This window comes from Jaculus jaculus, chromosome 3 (genome assembly GCF_020740685.1).
Source record: "Jaculus jaculus isolate mJacJac1 chromosome 3, mJacJac1.mat.Y.cur, whole genome shotgun sequence".
Lineage (NCBI taxonomy): Eukaryota > Metazoa > Chordata > Mammalia > Rodentia > Dipodidae > Jaculus > Jaculus jaculus.
Genome location: NC_059104.1, coordinates 170519808 through 170537667, shown reverse-complemented (window position 1 = coordinate 170537667; position 17860 = coordinate 170519808). Strand labels below are relative to the sequence as shown.

The window sequence follows — 17860 nt, the reverse complement described above, 5'->3', positions numbered from 1 at the left end:
GTGTGCCACCATATTTGGTTTAAGAAATCTTTCTGCCTCAGCCTCCCAAGCAGCTGGACCTAGAGATATGTGCCTCTACACCTGGCAAGTTTGGGGAGATTTCTATGGATGTCAGGTCACCCAGGACCTGAGACTATATTTGCAAGGAGTGGTGGTGGAGGGGAAGAAGAGTGGGGGAGGAGAGAGACAATGATGGACCATGAGCTCCAAGTGGACTTGGAAGAGGGAGCAGATAGGTAACAAGAGTTGGAGTGGCTCCATGATTAGAAGATGCCAGAGAATTCCATATAGGATGTATTAGGGAGGATGGGAGGTACTGGCCAGAGAGGTACTGGGATTTAGTTAAGTGATCTTGTTGGTAATAAAACTTACAAGTTGTAGGCTGAAGAGATGGCTTAGTGGTTAAGGCGCTTGCCTGCAAAGCCAAAGGACCCTGGTTCAAGTCCCCAGGTAAGCCAGATGCATAAGGTGGTGCATGCATCTGGAGTTTATTTGCAGTGGCTGGAGGTCCTGGCATGCTCATTCTCTTCCTCTCTGCCCCTTTCTCTCTCAAGTAAGTAAAGAAAAAAATATCATTATTAAAGAAAATTAAAAGTTGTGACCATGATGTAAGTGACTGAGGGAGACAGGGCAGAAAAAGATCCCAAGTGGGTGTTAGAGCTATATACCATTCAAGAGAAGCTGAAGTCACCAGGAATGATGGGCATGCACTGGTGAAGGAAGTGATATGCCTTGTGTGTGACTGGGGACCAGCAGACAGACCAGTGAAGGGTAAGAAACCAGCAGGCCAGTGGCATCTTGGGGACAGCAGTCTGGAGGTAACAGTTTGGGTGAATGGTACTGATATTCCAACAAGAAGCTCTGGCGGACACCATAGGTTAGGACGGGACACTGTGGGGGGTGGTGGTGAATGGTTGCTGCGTTCCATACCTTGGGATTTCTGCGGCAAATCTGTGTCCTGGTGGGAATAGACTTGAGTGATTTAAGAGGCTAAAGAGTGATCCGTTTTAGGGTTGTGGCTGGCTAATTCTCTTTCTATCTTCTATCTATCTATCTATCTATCTATCTATCTATCTATCTATCTATCTATCATCTATCTATCTATCTATCTATCTATCTATCTATCTATCTATCTATCTATCAGTCATCTGTTATGCCCAGTTCTTGGCACCCCCAGTGACCACCAAGGAAAACCAAACACGTATGCAAGGACAAGGAGCTTTATTTTGGCCTTAAGCTCGGTCTCTTGACTTCACCAACGCAGTGGATCCATACAAGAGCCCCGAGTAGCGGGGAGGGTAGGGTTTTGGTAGGAGTTTGGGCATAGAAGAAGGGGATGGGGACATGATTGGTTGATTTAAACAGTGCTCTCTTCTGATTGGCTTAGGATTTTGCCGGGCAAAGTTGGCGGGCTGAGGCTAGGGGAACTGAATTTATCTATGACTACAGGAATGTATGGCGTAATCAGTTTCCAATAGCTGTTAAGCCCATCCTTACCAGAAAATAAAAAAAAACTTAGACCTTGCCGGGAAACAGAAACTTAGGCCTACTGGGGACTCTGAAGCCTGTCATGGCGTCCATCTCGTTCCTGAGTCCTTCATATCCATCTGTCTGAAACAGTTTACCAATGTGGGTCCTCACCTCCCACCTTGCCTGAGGCAGAGTGTCTCATTGTTCACTGCGTCACTCACCAGGCCAGCTACCCCAGAGCTTCTTGCCATACGCGAGCTGGATTACAACCAACCACCACATCAGCTGGTGTGGTAGTTTGAATTGATGCCCAGTAGACTCGGGAGTTTATTAAAGCTTCTTAGATTTCCAACTGCCTGGCTGGAGGAGGTGTCACTGGGCAGATCCTGGGGTTCAGCGCTAAGGTGTGGGGGTGGATTTAGAATTCCAGTCTAAAGAGATGCAAAGTACCTGAGTTCCGCTTGGAGTTGCTGAAGCGGTGTGGCTTCACTCTCTGCTTGGTCCTTTACGAGGGGGCCAACTTCTGCCGCTGTGGAATTCCCTGGGGTCCGCAAGCTTCATATCCCTTCTTCCCTAACCGTGCCTGGTTTGGAAGTTCATCTCAGCGACCTGAAGCTGTCTGCTATGGCTAGAGAGTCAAACTCGGCATTCATTCTTGTGCAGAAAGTTAAGCACCTCATCCAGTAAGCCTTCTCCCCAGCCCTGAATTCACTGTTTACTCCCCTCACCCCCAGGGGGATCTTGCTGTAGGCTCAGGCTGGCCTGGAACTCACAGTGATCCTACCTCAGCCTCCCCAGTGCTGGGAGCCCTTACCAGCTCTGGCATCTAATATCCAAATCATTCAGGACCCACACTAGAGAAAATTGTTCAAGTATTTAAAAATATGAAAATAAAGCCAAAAGTTACTAACAATGAAGACTATTCATTTATTTAGTAAAGACAGAGAGAGAGAGAGAGAGAGAGAGAGAGAGAGAGAGAGAGAGAGAGAGAATGAGAATATGGGCGTGCCAGGGTCTCTAGCCACTGCAAACTAACTCCAGATGTATGTGCCATGATGTGCATCTGGCTAACGTGGGACCTGGAGAATCAAATCTGGGTCCATTGGCTTTGCAGGCAAGTGCCTTAACTGCTAAGGCATCTCTTCAGCCCAACTTCTTCTTCTTTTTTTTTATTTATTTATTTGCAAGTAGACAGAGGAGAAAGAGAGAGTGGGTGAGCCAAGGCCTCTAGCCATTGCAAACAAACTCCAGACATGTGCACCTTTTTGTGTATTTGGCTTTAGGGGGGCACTGGGGAGTCAAACCCAGGTCATCAGGCTTTGCTTGCAAGTGCCTTAACTGCTGAATTCTCTCTTCAGGCCCCATTCTCACTTTTAAAATTATTTTTGGAGCCGGGCGTGGTGGCGTATGCCTTTAATCCCAGCACTCGGGAGACAGAGGTAGGAGGATCGCCATGAGTTTGAGGCCACCCTGAGAATACATAATGAATTCCAGGTCAGCCTGAGCTAGAGTGAGACCCTTCCTCGAACCCCCCCCCCAAAAAAAATTATTTTTGGGGCCAGGCATGGTGGCGCACACCTTTAATCCAAGAATTTGGGAGGCAGAGTTAGGAGGCAGATTGTTGTGAGTTTGAGGCCACCCTGAGACTACATAGTGAATTCCAGGTCAGCCTGGGGTAGAGTGAAACCCTACCTCGAAAAACAAACACACACACACACACACACAAAGGAGGGGATATGATGGAGAATGGAGTTTCAAAGGGGAAAAAGGGTGGGTGGGAGGGAATTATCATGAGATATTGTTTACAGTTATGGAAGTTGTCAATAAAAATAAATAAAAATAAAAAGCATTTTGTTTTTGTCATTTATGTGTGTGTCACAGTATGCCTGTGGAGATTGGAAGACAACTTCCAGGTGTCTGTGCCCCACCTTTTTTGAGATAGGGTCTCTTTTTAAAATTTTTTTTTTGTTTATTTTTATTTATTTATTTGATAGTGACAGAGAGAGAAAGAGGCAGATAGGGAGAGAAGAGAGAATGGGCGTGCCAGGGCTTCCAGCCACTGCAAACGAACTCCAGACGCGTGCGCCCCCTTGTGCATCTGGCTAACATGGGTCCTGGGGAATCGAGCTTCAAACCGGGGTCCTTAGGCTTCACAGGCAAGCGCTTAACCGCTAAGCCATCTCTCCAGCCCAAGATAGGGTCTCTTAAGCTGCAGAAACTGCTAGATTGCTCCCAGTCAGACAGCTGTTCGAGGTGGGGAGGGCGTTGGCTTGGAACGACCTCATATACTGTGTATTGTGACGCAATATAGTTATGGGATCATTTCTTCAGCATTTTTGTGTTCAGGATAAGTTCTTATGAAAGCCAAAGCTATTCATTCTGCAGTTTGCACACTAATGGATGGGACTGTGATGGCCGTGATATGTGTTGACCAGAAGTGGCCCCACCTCTGACACAGGCGGGCAATATAACTGCCATTAGACACACACACACACACACACTCACACACACACACACACACACTTGTGAGCAACAGGGCCTCTTGCCACCACCACAAACACCAGTGGCTTGTGCTGCCTTTTGCATCTGGCTTAGGTGAGTGGCTTGGGAACTAAAACTAGGCCCAGAGGCTTTGCAAGCAAGTGCCCTTGCTCACTGGGCCATCTCCCCAGCCTCTCACTTCAATTTCATTCAACTAAAAATAGACTGGGGAGATGGTTTAGCGGTTAAGGTGTTTGCCTGTGCAGCCTAAGAACTCATGTTCAAATCTACAGGTCCTACATAGCCAGACACACAGGGAGGCAAGTGTGCCATGCTGCATGTGCGCACAAGGGGGCGCATGTGTCTAGAGTTTGTTCGCAGAAGGCTGAAGGTCCTGGCACACCCATTATCTCTCTCTGATTCTCTTTAAAAAAAAAAAAGGTTGGGGAGATGTCTCAGTGGTGAAGGCACTTGCTTGCAAAGCCTAGTGGCCAGGGTTTGATTCCCCAGTACCTATGTAAAGCCAGATGAACAAAATGGTGCGTACATCTGGAGTTCATTGCAGCAAGAGGTCCTGGCATGCCCATTCTCTCTACTTGCAAGTTAATATTTTAAAAAAATGCTGTTAGGCCTGGGTGGGGTGGTGCACTCCTTTATCCCAATGCCACCATGCCTGGCTTCTCTCCTTTTTATTTTTTTTCCCCCCTTGGTTTCCTTGTGGTAGGGTTTCACTGTAGCCTAGGCTGACCTGGAATTTACTACGTAGTCTCAGGCTGGCCTTGAACTCATGGCCATTCTCTTACATCTGCTAGGAGAAAAGGCATGTACAACCACACAGCCTGGCTCAAATAAATTTTAAAAATTTGTATTTATTTGCAAGCAGAGAGAGGAGAGAGACAGAGAGAATGGATGTGCCAGGCCTCTAGTGGCTGCAAACAAAGTCCAGACATATGCACCACTTTGTGCATCTGGCACTGTTTGGGTACTACCACAGTTGCTCTCTTGAATATCTTTATGAAAACATCACTGTCGACTTTGAGAATACTTTTTAGTCTGTTGAGCAACTTTGGAGCATGCTTTCTTCTTTTCTCAGCACACATCTTCCTTTTCCATTTACTCAATAAACTTTTGGGCATGTTTTACCCAAGAAACAAATGCACACCTGCAGCATGTCAACCGAAATTCCAAAAACTTAGGTGTTTTTTTTTTTGAGGTAGGGTCTCACTCTAGCCCAGGCTGACCTGGAATTCACTATGGAGTCTCAGGGTGGCTTCGAACTCGCCGCAGTCCTCCTACCTCTGCCTCCCTGGTGCTGGGATTAAAGGCATGTGCCACCATGCCCAGTAAAACATTGTTCAATTTTTTTTTTCCTGTGTGTGTATGTGTGGTGTGCGTAGGCTTTGATTTTTGTGAATTAAAAACTTTTTTTATTTATTTGAAAGAGAGAGAGAGAGAGAATGGGTAGGCCAGGGCCTCTAGCCACTGCAAACAAACTCCAGACGCATCTAGCTTTACGTGGGTACTAGAAAATTGAACTTGGGTCCTTTGTCTTTGCAGGCAAGAGCCTTAACTGCTCTCTCTCCAGCCCAAAACATTTTTTTTTTAAAAATTTATTTGCTCATGAGGAGAGAGAGAAAGAGAAAGTTAAAATGTGGGCACTTGAGGGCCCCACAAACAAGCATGAGCCAACTCTCTAGCCTATTACTATTTTTTTTTTTAAACATTTTATTTGAGAGAATGAGAAGAGGCAGATATGTAGACAGAATGGGCATGCCAGGGCCTCTTGCCACTGCAAAAACTCCGGATGCACTGGATGTGGTGGCACACGCCTTTAATCCCAGCACTCAGGAGGCAGAGGTAGGAGGATCACCATGAGTTTGAGGTCACCCTGAGAATATATAGTGAATTCCAGGTCAGCCTGGACTAGAGTGAAACTCTACCACGAAAAACACAACTCCCCCCCCCAAAAAAGGCCTCCAGATACATGTACCATTTTGTGCATCTGGCTAGCTTACGTGGGTACTGGGGAATCGAACCTGGGTCCTTAGGCTTTATAGGCAAGTGCCTGAACTGTTAAGCCATCTCTCCAGCCCATAGTTTTGTTTTTAATTTTTTTTTTTTTTTTTAACAAGGTAGGGTCTCACTCTGGTCCAGGCTGACCTGGAATTAACTGTCATCTCAGGGTGGCCTTGAACTCATGGCAATCCTCCTACCTCTGCCTCCCGAGTGCTGGGATTAAAGGCGTGTGCCATCACACCCGGCTTGTTTTTAACTTTTACTTTGTTTGAGAAAAAGAGAGAATGGGTGTGCCAGGGCCTTTAGCCACTGTAAATGAACTCCAGATGCATACACCACCTTGTGCATCTGGCTTACATGGGTCCTGGGGAATCAAACCTGGCTCCTTTGATTTTTCAGGCAAGTACCTTAACCACTAAACCATTTCTCGAGCCCATAGGTTTTGATGCTGTATCAGATTCAAATAATTTCTTTTAACTTGGTTTTCTTGTTTTTATTATTTATTTATTTATTTTTTAGGTAGGGTCTCACTGTAGCCCAGGCTGACCTGGAATTCACTCTGTAGTCACAGGGTGGCCTCAAGCTCATGGGGATCCTCCTACCTCTGCCTCCTGAGGGCTGGGGTTAAAGGCCTGTACCACCACACCTGGTTTAACATGGGGTTTTAATCTTATCAAATTCTACTTAAAGCTGAACAAAATTTATCAAAAAATTTTTTAGAATACACTGATATAATAATGTCTTATCATCACTTTTCATTTAAAAACCTTTATTTTGAAATAATTCTAGACTTACAGAGCAGGTACAAAAGTAATACAATTTCTGTATACCCTTCCCTCAGTTCCCGAATGTTTAAGTCTTGCTCATCATTCTCCACATGTTGTATGTGTAGAAAACTAAGTTTCCTGAAATACCTGCAACTGTCTTTACCTTTAACCTCTAAATAGATTTTCTAAAAATAATATCCTCTTCAATAACTTATATAATTTACAAATTAACATTATTGTTCTACATAGGCATTTAAATAGTTGTTCTTAATATGGAGATTATACACCCTCCACCACAGAGCCTCTAGTGGTGAAATAAACCTCATGTGATCACACTGCACAGTTCAACATGATTTTATTTGGAATTTTACATCCATATTTATAGGTGGGATTTATAAGTTAATTAGTAAATTATCATGTGCTGTTTAGGCCTGTTCATAGCTGACTGAAGATGGGGTGAGCCCCCGCCCCCATCTCAGACGCAAGCACGTTCATTTCAAAGTGTCTTCCAAGACCCCTCATCCGGGTACAGTCTGCCCCTGGGTGAGAAAGAACAGCGAATGGCCCAACAGTACAACCACGGTGCCCTTCAGAACAGCGGAGGGGTAAGTCATTTACTGGCACCTCCACAAAACTTAGGGCTCAGCTGTGTTTATCCCACAGTATGAAAACTCTTACGATGGGAAGGGCTCACTGGAAACGTCACCCAAGCGGAAGACGACACTTGGCCAGCCATGGCTCCAGCTGACAATGTCAGTGGGGCGTCCCCTGTCATTTCTGCGGGATGTCGTGGGTGCCCGGTCTGGGGTTCTATTTATCTTTTTTTGGTTCTTTTGAGGTAGGGTCTCGCTCTAGCCCAGGCTGACCTGAAATTCAGTCTGTAATCTCAAGGTGGCCTCGAACTCGGGGTGATCCTCTTACCTCTTGCCTCCCAAGTGCTGGGATTACCACCATGCCTGGCTAGGCCATTCTTTTTTTTTCGAAGGGGGTGGGTGGGGTGTGGTCAGTTTATCATGTATAAGTATATGTAGACTTCAGCTAAGCATGTTTTCTTTTCTTTTTTCAGAGAGGATCTCATGGAACCCAGATTAGCCTCAAACTTGTTATGCAGCCAAGGATGACCTTCAACTCCTGAGCCTATGGATAACACACACTGCCCAGCTTTTTTCATAGTCTGAAGCATTACATATACATTTGCAAGATAGAACACATCTATTTTGGGGGAAAAGTGATTGCTACAGGTGGTGTGTTCACTTAATACTATTGGTAGAATGAATGGTTTAGTCAAACTACATCTTGAGTCAGGGTTTGCTAGGAAATTGTCTATTTGTGCTCTTTTTAAATTTGCTGCTATAAAATTAAAAAAGAAGCAGAGAGGGAGGATGAGAATGGGTGTGCCAGGGCCTCTAACCACTGCAAATGAACTCTGGATCTGTGAGTCTCTTTGTGTATCTGACTTTATGTGGGTACTGGGGAATAGAACCTGAGTCCTTTGGCAAGTGCCTTAACTGCTAAGCCATCTTTGCAGCCCTGATTATACCTAATTTCTTATTCTAATCTTGTATGTTACTTTTAAAAACATTTTTTGGTTTTGTCCAGGTAGGGTCTCACTCTAGCTGGTACTGATCTGGAATTCACTCTGTAGTCCTAGTCTGGCCTTGAACTCCTACTTCTGTCTTCTGAGATTAAAGGTGTGTGCCACCATACCTACCTCCAATCTTTTTTAATTTTTTTTTGTTTATTTTATTTATTTATTTGAGAGCAACAGAGAGAAAGAGGCGGGGGGGGGGAGGGAGGAAGGGAGGGAGAGAATAGGTGCGCCAGGGCCTCTAGCCACCGCAAATGAACTCCAGATGCATGCGCCCCCTTGTGCATCTGGCTAACGTGGGTCCTGGGGAATCAAACCTGGGTTCTTAGGCTTTGCAGGCAAGTGCCTTAACTGCTAAGAACTCTCTCCAGCCCAGGATTTGATGTTTGCTCTGTTTGTTTTATTGAAGTTTATTTATTGATTTATTTGAAATTGAGAGACAGAGACAGATATATGTGTGTGTGTGTGTGTGTGCATGTGTGTGTGTATATGTGTGTGTGTGTATATATATATATATATATATATATATATGGAGGGAGAGAGAGAGAGAGAGAGAGAGAGAGAGAGAGAGAAAATGGGCCTTCACCCACTACAAACTCCAGACCATGTGCCACCTTGCACATTTGGCTTATGTGGGTCCTGAGTAATTGAACTTAGGTCCTTTGGCTTTGCAGGTAAGCCACGGTGGTGGTTTGATTCAGGTGTCCCCCATAAACTTAAGTGTTCTGAATGCTAGGTTCCCAGCTAATGGATATTTGGGAATTAATGCCTCCTGGAGGGAGTGTATTGTTGGGGGCGGGCTTATTGGTATTAAAGCCAGTTTCCCCTTGCCAGTGTTTGGCACACCCTCCTCTTGCTGTGGTCCACCTTATGTTGGCCAGGGGGTGATGTCCATCTTCTGCTCATGCCATCGTTTCCCCCTGCCATCGTGGAGCTTCCCCTCGAGCCTGTAAGCCAAAATAAATCTCTTTTTCCCAGAAGCTGCTCTTGGTTGGGTGATTTCTACCAGCAATGCGGACCGGACTGCAACAGCCCTTTAACTACTAAGCCATCTCTCCAGCCCCTTCTGTTTGTTTTAGTTCTTGTACTGGCTCAGCCTTTCCTTGCTTAGCAAGTGCTTAACCGCTAAGCCATCTCTCCAGCCCACCGACCTCCAATCTTGTATTTTCATTCTTGGCTCTTTTCCCCCTCACCAAGTTTTCTCTAATTTATTGGCACTTTTTTTTTGTTGTTTTTTTGTTTTTCGAGGTAGGGTTTCACACTAGCCCAGGCTGACCTGGAACTCATTATGTAGTCTCAGGATGGCCTTGAATTCACAGCGATCCTCCTACCTCTGCCTCCTGAGTGCTGGGATTAAAGGCGTGTGCCACCATGCCCACCCTTTTTTTTTTTTGAGATAGGATTTCACTCTGGCCCTGAATGACCTGGAATTCATTATGTAGTTTCAGGGTGGCCTTGAACTCATGGTGATCCTCCTACTTCTGCTCCCCAAGTGCTGGGATTAAAGATGTGTGCCACAATGTCCGGCTGCTAATTGTTTTCTTTTTTTTTTTTTTTTCATTCATCCTTGTTCTTTTATTCTTCTAGTTTAACTTCAACCTTTATTCATTAATTTTCTGTTTTCTTAAGACTTAAATGCTTCCCCCTTAAATCTAAAAGTCATTATACAAACAGCACTCTCCTGCCTGGCTCTCAAAGCAGGACTTACAGGAGTGCGCCACTCCCTGCTTAGGTTCTCCTCTTTGAACCATACGGGATATTTTTTATATGGTCCTCAATAACATGTCTGCCGTGGCCCTTACGCTGACTACACAGAACTCCATCTTGGCGGGTCCCCCTGCCGGGCAACAAGCGCATGACAAGAGTCCAGCATGGCTGAGGTTGAGGCTTGTTCAGTGTCAATGTTCCCTGTTCTGCACTTCAGGCTCGGGAGGTTGGCTATGAGGGTTCCAGTGATTTACTCTGAGTTAAACCCACTGATGACTCAACAGAGAAGCTGCCCAGAGACGGCCCCTGGCTGCCTGACCTAGGCCCTCTCAGGAAGCATGACTGCCACACAGGGAGAAAGGAGAGAGGAATGGTGGGAGAGAATGGCTGTCAAATCCTGTGGTGCTGGACTGGATCAGTATGAACTCACGGCTTTAAAAAAATACTGGTTTATTTATTTGAAAGAGAAAGAGGCAGATAGATAGATAGACAAACAGAGAGATAGATGGGTGGATGGATGGATGGATAGAGCACGCCAGAGCATCAGAGCCTCTGGCCACTGCAAACAAACTCCAGATGCATGCGCCACCCTATGCATCTGCCTTACATGGGTCCTGGGGAATTCCGGGTCCATAGGCTTCACAGGCAAGTGCCTTAACCACTAAGCCATCTCTCCAGCCCTGAACTCAGACAGATATAAAACCAGATCTGAGTGCATATGCGTGTATTAACATGCATCTTCACTTCCTAGCATGTACTGATGAGTCTCGAATAATGACACCCAAGTACCAATTGAGCGCACCTGGTGTCCAGATCTTGGTTTCTAAGCACCAAGAAACTGTTTGGTTTGTTTGGTAAGAGGAACCAGGAGCTTCCTGGAATACTGGCTGACACCAGAGATAAACAGGGGAGATGTGAGTGGGCCTGGAACAACATCTTGTTCTGAAGTAAGTAAGGCCTCAAAGGATGGAAGCACTGCTGAGACAATGTGGAAGAGCCAATAGCAAACAAGGGCCGATCTGAGCAAGAAGTCTCGGTAATAAATTATAACCTACCAAATAAATTAGTATACAGCATTGAGTCATGGGAAAAGGGTTTTCCTTGGAATAGAATGCCAATTAAATATAGACGAGTAAGGAACAAGAAAGACATCATTAGGTAAATACAACATTAATACTATAAGCAAGAAACACTGACCTTTGCAGAACAAATTATAAGGACAAATAAATCATTTTAACAGCTTCAATTGTCTCCCCAGAACATTTCCTTCATCCTTTTCTTTTGAGACAGGGCATGCAACTCAACAATGTAACCCAGGTTGGCCTCAAAATTTGTGGCAACCTACCACCTCAGCTTCCCAAATGCTGGGAGTACAGACACACACCTTAATTTTTTTTTGGTTTTTCAAGGTAGGGTTTCACTCTAGCCCAGGCTGGCCTGGAATTCACTATGCAGTCTCAGGGTGGCCTCAAACTCATGGAGATCTTCCTACCTCTACCTCCTGAGTGCTGGGATTAAAGATGAGTGCCACCATGCCTGGCAATTTTTAAAATTTAATTAATTTTTGTTTTTTGGAGGCTGGCCTCAAACTCACAGCGACCCTCCTACCTCAGCCTCATAAGAGCTGGAGTTAAAGATGTGCGCCACCACACTGTTTGATTAATTTTTATTAATTTCAAGGAGAAGAGACTTTGTAACTTTTGTGTGTGTGTGGCAATGTGCCTCATTCATGCTACACCAGCCTTACCACTGAGCTACATCCCAGCCTGAAAATAATCATACAGTGAAGAAAGCTCAGTCTCTATTGTGGTTGGCAGTGTCTGCTGCTGGGGACAGCGAGGGCACATTGCTTCTGCGGTCACCTTGCCAAAAATGCAGAGACCCGCAACATAATCATGTAAGAAAAATTAGACAAATGCAAACTTGAAGAACATTCTACAAAACCATTGGCTCAGACTTTTCCACGGTGTCAAGATCAGGAAAGCCCAAGAAGGATGGAGAAACTGCCACAGGCTGAGAGAGGAAGGAAATCTGACAGCCACATTCAAGGAAGGCAGGCCGTCCTGGCTCGGATCCTGGCACACAAGGGACATCAGGGAAGCTGGCCAGGCAGCAGGCTGCGGCCATGTGCATTTCCCGGTGTGGACCACGACAGTATGGTTGACAAGAACTGGGGACAGGGACAAGAACTGTACTGCGCTGGTGATTTTCTTTAAGTCTGAACAGAACAACTGCAATATAAAGTGTAAACAAGAACGAAACAGCCGTGCTGAGGCAGGGAGCGGCCGGCTGAGGGGCTGGATGGTGGCAGCTGGAGTGCACGCGGAGGCTCGGCTGTCGCACAGCGCACCCCTGACGTTCTGCTACCCCGTCACTGACCCTGCCCCGTCTCCACTTCCTCACAGTTTAACTAACACAGGCTTCCACTGCGGCCCTGCAGTGACGGTGGATGTGTGGTTACCAGAGGTGACTTTCACACAGTGCTCAAGCACTCAGCAGGCCTCGCTGCGGCTTGTCATGGAGGAGCATGGCATCCAGACCCGCAGCTCAGTGACTAACGTGTGCTCTGAGTAAACTCCAGGGCATTTCAGACTCACCTAGCCGGGACGGCACTTACAGAGGACTAAGTCAGGTGGTGGAGCCCCTCTACAGCTTCCCATGATCCGCGTCATCATCATTCTCCTGAAGGAAGCCCCTGGGGCCGAGCTTGTGACGTCACATGGGATTGCTGTCCTATCCCACAGGAGGGCAGGATAAGGAATCAGGCCTAGTCCCAAGGCTTGACTCTGGTGTGTGTGTGTGCGTATGTGTGTGGTGGGGGTGGGAGGGGTTGTGTGATACAGCAGCAGAAAAAGACAGTAGTATTGGCTTCCTTCACCTTAGAATTTTAGGGCATGAGACAAGGAATCTGCAGAGTAACCACAGCGGCCCTGGTCTGAGCACACCGTGGGCCGAGGTGCATGTGCCCCTGCAGAGATGGCCTGACTCAGCCTGGCCCCTGTCTCTCTCCAGCCACATCTGTTCCCAGTTACCACGCTTCTGAGCTTCTGCTAACACCCTGGTCCTACAGGGCCCGAGGCCCAGACCAGGGTCCTCCTGGCTCCTGGTCTTGGGGAGGGGGGTCAGGAGGCAGCTCCTTTCCAGGAAGCATGGTAGCAGACGGTGGACCCTCAACCAAGAGGACGCTTTAGGCCTGGCTCAAAGGGTCTGCCAGGGGCTGCAGGAAGGGCAGCAGGCCTTGCGGATGCAGAGGGGAAGGTAGGTCAGTTGCCATGCCACAGCAAGGGGCCTTTATTGGGTGTTCAGGGCACATACGGGCAGGCGGATGCTAGATGGTGTAGCACACCTTCTCAGGGTGGAGTGGTGCCCGGATGTCCAGTTTACGGGTCTTGCTGTCCTTATCGATAATCTCCAGGCGCAGCGTGGGTGGACGTTTCTCAGCCTGGGGTGAGGGCAGTTCGGGGCTCTTGAGGAGCTGTTTGTCCGAGTCCTCCACGATGATTCTTAGGGTGCAGCCCCCGGGAAGCAGGTCCTGCTCATAGGCTGCCGCCAGCTGGTTGACCACACGGCGCTCTACCTGCAGGTGGCAGAAAGTGACTCAGTCTCCACTGTTTTGGCTTGTGCCCGGCTTGTGGCATGAGCTTGGAGTTGCCCTCTATCAATTACTGCTTGGGCAACTAAGAGGCCCCAGCTGTTTTCTCATGTGTGAAGGGGGTTATGGCACCTGGCTGGCAGGGTTTCTGAGGCTTCCAGCCTAGTCCCCAAACAGTGAGGGTTCCTAATTCCTTTCAGGCAGCATTTGCAGTTGACTCCTTGTATTTTTGGTTCCTGAGGGGTTTCTGATTTGCTATGGACAGTTCCAGTTACTAAACTAGAGGGATACAGGGTGGGAGTCTAAGGCTTAGGTCTGGGGGCCACCAGGGAGGGAGGTGTGGTGTGGAGGTGCCTCACTTTTCTCAGGCCCCTGTGCTTACCTCATGCTTGATGGAGCGGGCACCATAGTGAACGTTGTAGCCATCAACCAACACGTCTGCCACCTCACGGTCCCATAGCAGGGTGATGTTGTGCCTTTGCTTGGCCTGAGGGGGGTCAGAAGAGACCTGTCTGCATGTGGCCCAGTGCCTTCTGGTTCTTGTCACATTGGCCTGAAGCCTGGGCCTGTGAGAAACGGCACCCCCAGGGCCACTGGCCCCACCTTCAGGGGAAGAGGCCTTTCCCAGTCAGAGCTCTGTACTGCCAGGAGACAGGTCCCAGCCCTCCCCATGGGCTGTCACTCCCCTCTTACTCTCTTGGCCCAGAAGTTCAGTTCCTTGTTGACTAGCTGGATGAGTTCTGAGTGGCAGAAGGGGAGGAAGTAGACGATCTCATTGATTCGTCCCAGAAACTCATCCCTCCGGAAGTGAGCCTGCAAAGCCAGGTCAGACATGGGGTGAGCTCACTGATGAGGGAGCAGGGAAGTTTCTGAACCCCAACTGGGAAGAAAGGGGTTTCCATCTCCCTAGGGTGGCTCAGGGCCAGCGGGAGCCACCAAGAACTTACTTTCAGGATGGGGCGGATCACATTCTCCTTAAAGTTCTTTGAGATGGTGATCTTGTCGCTCATCTGGACATCCCCTGTGGAGACAGCATTCTAAACCTCTCACTCCCTTGCTCAGGGGGCTCCTGGCGCTAGGTCTGCTCCTCAGCCTGACCATGGACGAACCCTGGTCCTGCCTTCTGAGTGCTTGGGCTCATGGTCTAAGGATCTGGGTCTCACCTTGGACCCTTGTCTAACTACTTTCTGACACCTTTATGGCTCAGATGCCACAGACCTGAGGTTCTCAGTTGGGAGGCGGGGTATAGGGAGAGAAGAGCCAGTATGAGAGCTCACTCTGACCTGAAGGAAGGGGGCTGCAGGGCTCATCCTGAGTAGGATGGCACCCACACAGCCTTCTGTGAGTACTCTCAGGGCCCAGCCACACAGGATGCCACTCTGCTTCTGAAAGCCCATGTCTGTTTCTAGTTGCTGACCTGCTATTCCCCGAGAGTCACTACCAGTTGAGTGTGTGTTACTTTATCCCCAGAAGTAGGTGGCTTTGTAAACTCAGCCAACCAGGGCTTTCCTAAGGAAGAGAGGACATACTTGCCTGTCCCCTCCACTCTCTGGTATACTGCTTGGTGTCTGTTCTAATGACCTGACCTGGACCCAGGACTCACATCCCATCCCTGCCCCATGGTGAGCTAGTGGCCGGGTCACTTCCCCAGACAGCTCAGGCCACCCACCGTACCAAGGTTCTCAGCAATGCGGTTTCGGCTCATCTCCAAGGCTTCCTGCCTCAGCTGCAGTGCGTGCTGGGCGATCTCCTCACTGGCCACATTGGAGGTCATGATGAAGATCGCATCCTTGCAGTCGATGGTCTTCCCCTTGCCATCTGTCAGCCGGCCCTAGGAAGGAAGGAAGACTGTCCAGTCAGGGCACCCCAGCCCATCACCATCCTCTCAAGCTTGCCCTTTGCCGTTGGCTGGTTCAGGGCTAGCCCTTGCTTCGAAAGCATGCAGTGACAGAAAGCGCAGCTCTCCCTTCAGAGACACAGGAGGAGGAAGGTGGGCAGTGAGCACTGGAGTGCTGGGATGTTTCCCAGGACCACAGTGTCTGGGCCTTGGGCTGAGGCCTCCCAGAAAACAACAGTTCCAGAGGGCGGTGTCACTCCAGGTCCTGGAGCTGGTCACCCTGCTCATCATTCTCACTTCTCCTTGCCACTGACTTTGAGACAACAGAACCCATGGCCGCTCGAGCTTGGGGACAGGTGCATGTGCCCATGGTACTGTGTGCGCCACACTGGGCTCGCAGGGCTCATCCCTGAGGACTGAGTTTGTGCACTGCTGTGCTGGCCTGAGCAATAATCCAACAGCAATTTCATTGTGAGAGATCAAAGCTCTGCTCATAACTGGACCTCAGGATGGGTCCCAGGTGGGCAAGGGGAGCAGGTGCAGAGCACACCTGACCCAAGGGTGATTTTCAATGCTCATGTCTCTTTCTCCTCAGTTTCCATAGAGCAATTAAGATGTGTCCGAAGAAGGGAACTGTTGGTGTCAGCGATCCTGGCTGGGGTGCAAATCTTACTCCAGTTTTGGGGCTCTTCTCCCACTACCTCGTGAAGAGAGGAACAGGTGGTTCTCCAGAGACCAGGCTCTTCTTGGACTTTTGGCCCTGGGCTCAGAACTCTGGAGTAAATTGGAAGTGACCCAGAATTCAGCCCCACACGGTGCTCTGATAATAGCCACAGGCTTCTTGCTTTTCTGGCCTTGGGCCTGGGAAGCCTATGCAGGGTCTGGGGATTTTCCTCACAGCCAACTCTGCGGTGGAGGGCTTGCTGTCTAGTTGCCTGGTGCCCTGCTCGTGACACGCTAACACCGCGCCGAGACCGCGCCTTCTCCCAGAGCTTCACACTGAGCAAGTGGCTCACATTCTAGGGCTCTGCCTGCCGCCCCTGTGACTCCCTCTTTGAACCACCTCTGACCCAATCCGAGCCAGGCCCACTGTTGAGCCCGTACTGCTTCTGGGCCACAGCATGCTTCCAGGTGAGAGATGGCATCCATTCTGTGACCTCTGTGCTGAAGGAATCTTGAGCTGTGACTTTTAGCCAGGCCTCTGCTAAGCTCCACCCCCACAAGACGGATGAAGGTTGCCGGCTGTGCGCTGGCCCTCCGCTGGCCTTGGCAGCTTTCTAGTTGTTTCCAGCCCACAGAACCAGGCTTCTCCAGTGCCAGCACGGACACCTGAGCAGTCTCCTCAGTGGGCCCTTCTCATGGATCTTTGCAAAGTGAAAATCTGACCCTATTCCTTCCTTATTATCTTCCAAATGTTCCTGACTACAAATAGCATAAATCCTTCTTCCTCTGACTACAAAGCAACCTCGCTGTCCTTCCCTGGGTAAAATGTGACCTCTCTTCGGGAGCGCTTGCCGCTTTGTCTTGACCACTCTGCTGGGCTCTGAGGCATCGCCTCCACTCCCAGGCTTCCTCCTCTGCGCTCACCCAACAGACGGCCCCTCTGCCGCTCTGCTGAATCACCCCTGGTTCCGTTAGTCACCAGAGCGTTTTCTGACAGGTGTGGGGTGTGCTTGGGGTGCATTAGCCCCTGAATGCCACCAACAGGCCTGCGCCGAGTGGGAGACTCTGTGCGGAACTGATGCACAAGCTCTGCAGGGTGGCTGAGGGCGGGGAGGACGCCACAGACCTGGCCCAGGGTGAGGATGCCAGCCAGGTGGGAAGGCAGTGGCAGCTGGTGGGGACATTTGGATTCTCTTGGCTTGGTGCTTGAGTTATTTTATTTATTTATTTTTTTGCATGGGGGTGGGGATGGTGGGAAGGTGGTCTCCCCTTGTGCTTCATGTGAACCACTTTTCCATTCTCATGGAAAACTAGAGGGCCAAGGAGAAGGCGAGCTGTCCCCACGCAGCTCCTGGTGCTGGCTAGTGTTCCTTCCTGTGGGAGAGGAAGGTGCCATCTCCACGCTGCCCCGGTCCTCAGCTTCTCCTGGCAGGGCTGGGCCTGGAATAGGTGGCAGTCATCCTTTTCCATAACACCCCCCCCTCCCCGGCTTGAGGGGCTTGCTCTGGGGTCTCACACAGCTGCAGTCTAATCTTGGCTCTTTTTTCCAGAGGGTGGGTCTTGCTCTAGCTCAGACCTCAGTCTTGGTTCTCGTGTGTGTGTGTGTGTGTGTGTGTGTGTGTGTGTGTGTGTGTGTGTATTCGCGTTTGTTTATGGGTGTGTGTGTGAATGCGTGGAAGCCAGAGGGTGGGACTGGGTTTGTTCCTCAACACTCTCCACTTTATTCCTCCAGACAGGGT

The 17860-nt window shown here is 48.9% G+C and overlaps 1 protein-coding gene across 1 annotated transcript in view; it reads right to left on the bottom strand.

Annotated features, from left to right (window-relative positions):
• Positions 1-13292: 13292 nt before the first annotated feature.
• Clpb (caseinolytic mitochondrial matrix peptidase chaperone subunit B) overlaps positions 13293-17860 on the bottom strand; it is a 145383-nt gene continuing 140815 nt past the window's right edge. The window contains exons 12-16 of the mRNA XM_045145897.1: positions 15296-15452; positions 14569-14642; positions 14315-14434; positions 14004-14108; positions 13293-13606 (exon numbers count right to left, since the gene is read on the bottom strand). Of these exons, the coding sequence (XP_045001832.1) occupies positions 13358-13606; positions 14004-14108; positions 14315-14434; positions 14569-14642; positions 15296-15452 (705 nt within the window). The 3' untranslated portion in view covers positions 13293-13357. The remainder of the gene's footprint in view (positions 13607-14003; positions 14109-14314; positions 14435-14568; positions 14643-15295; positions 15453-17860) is intronic.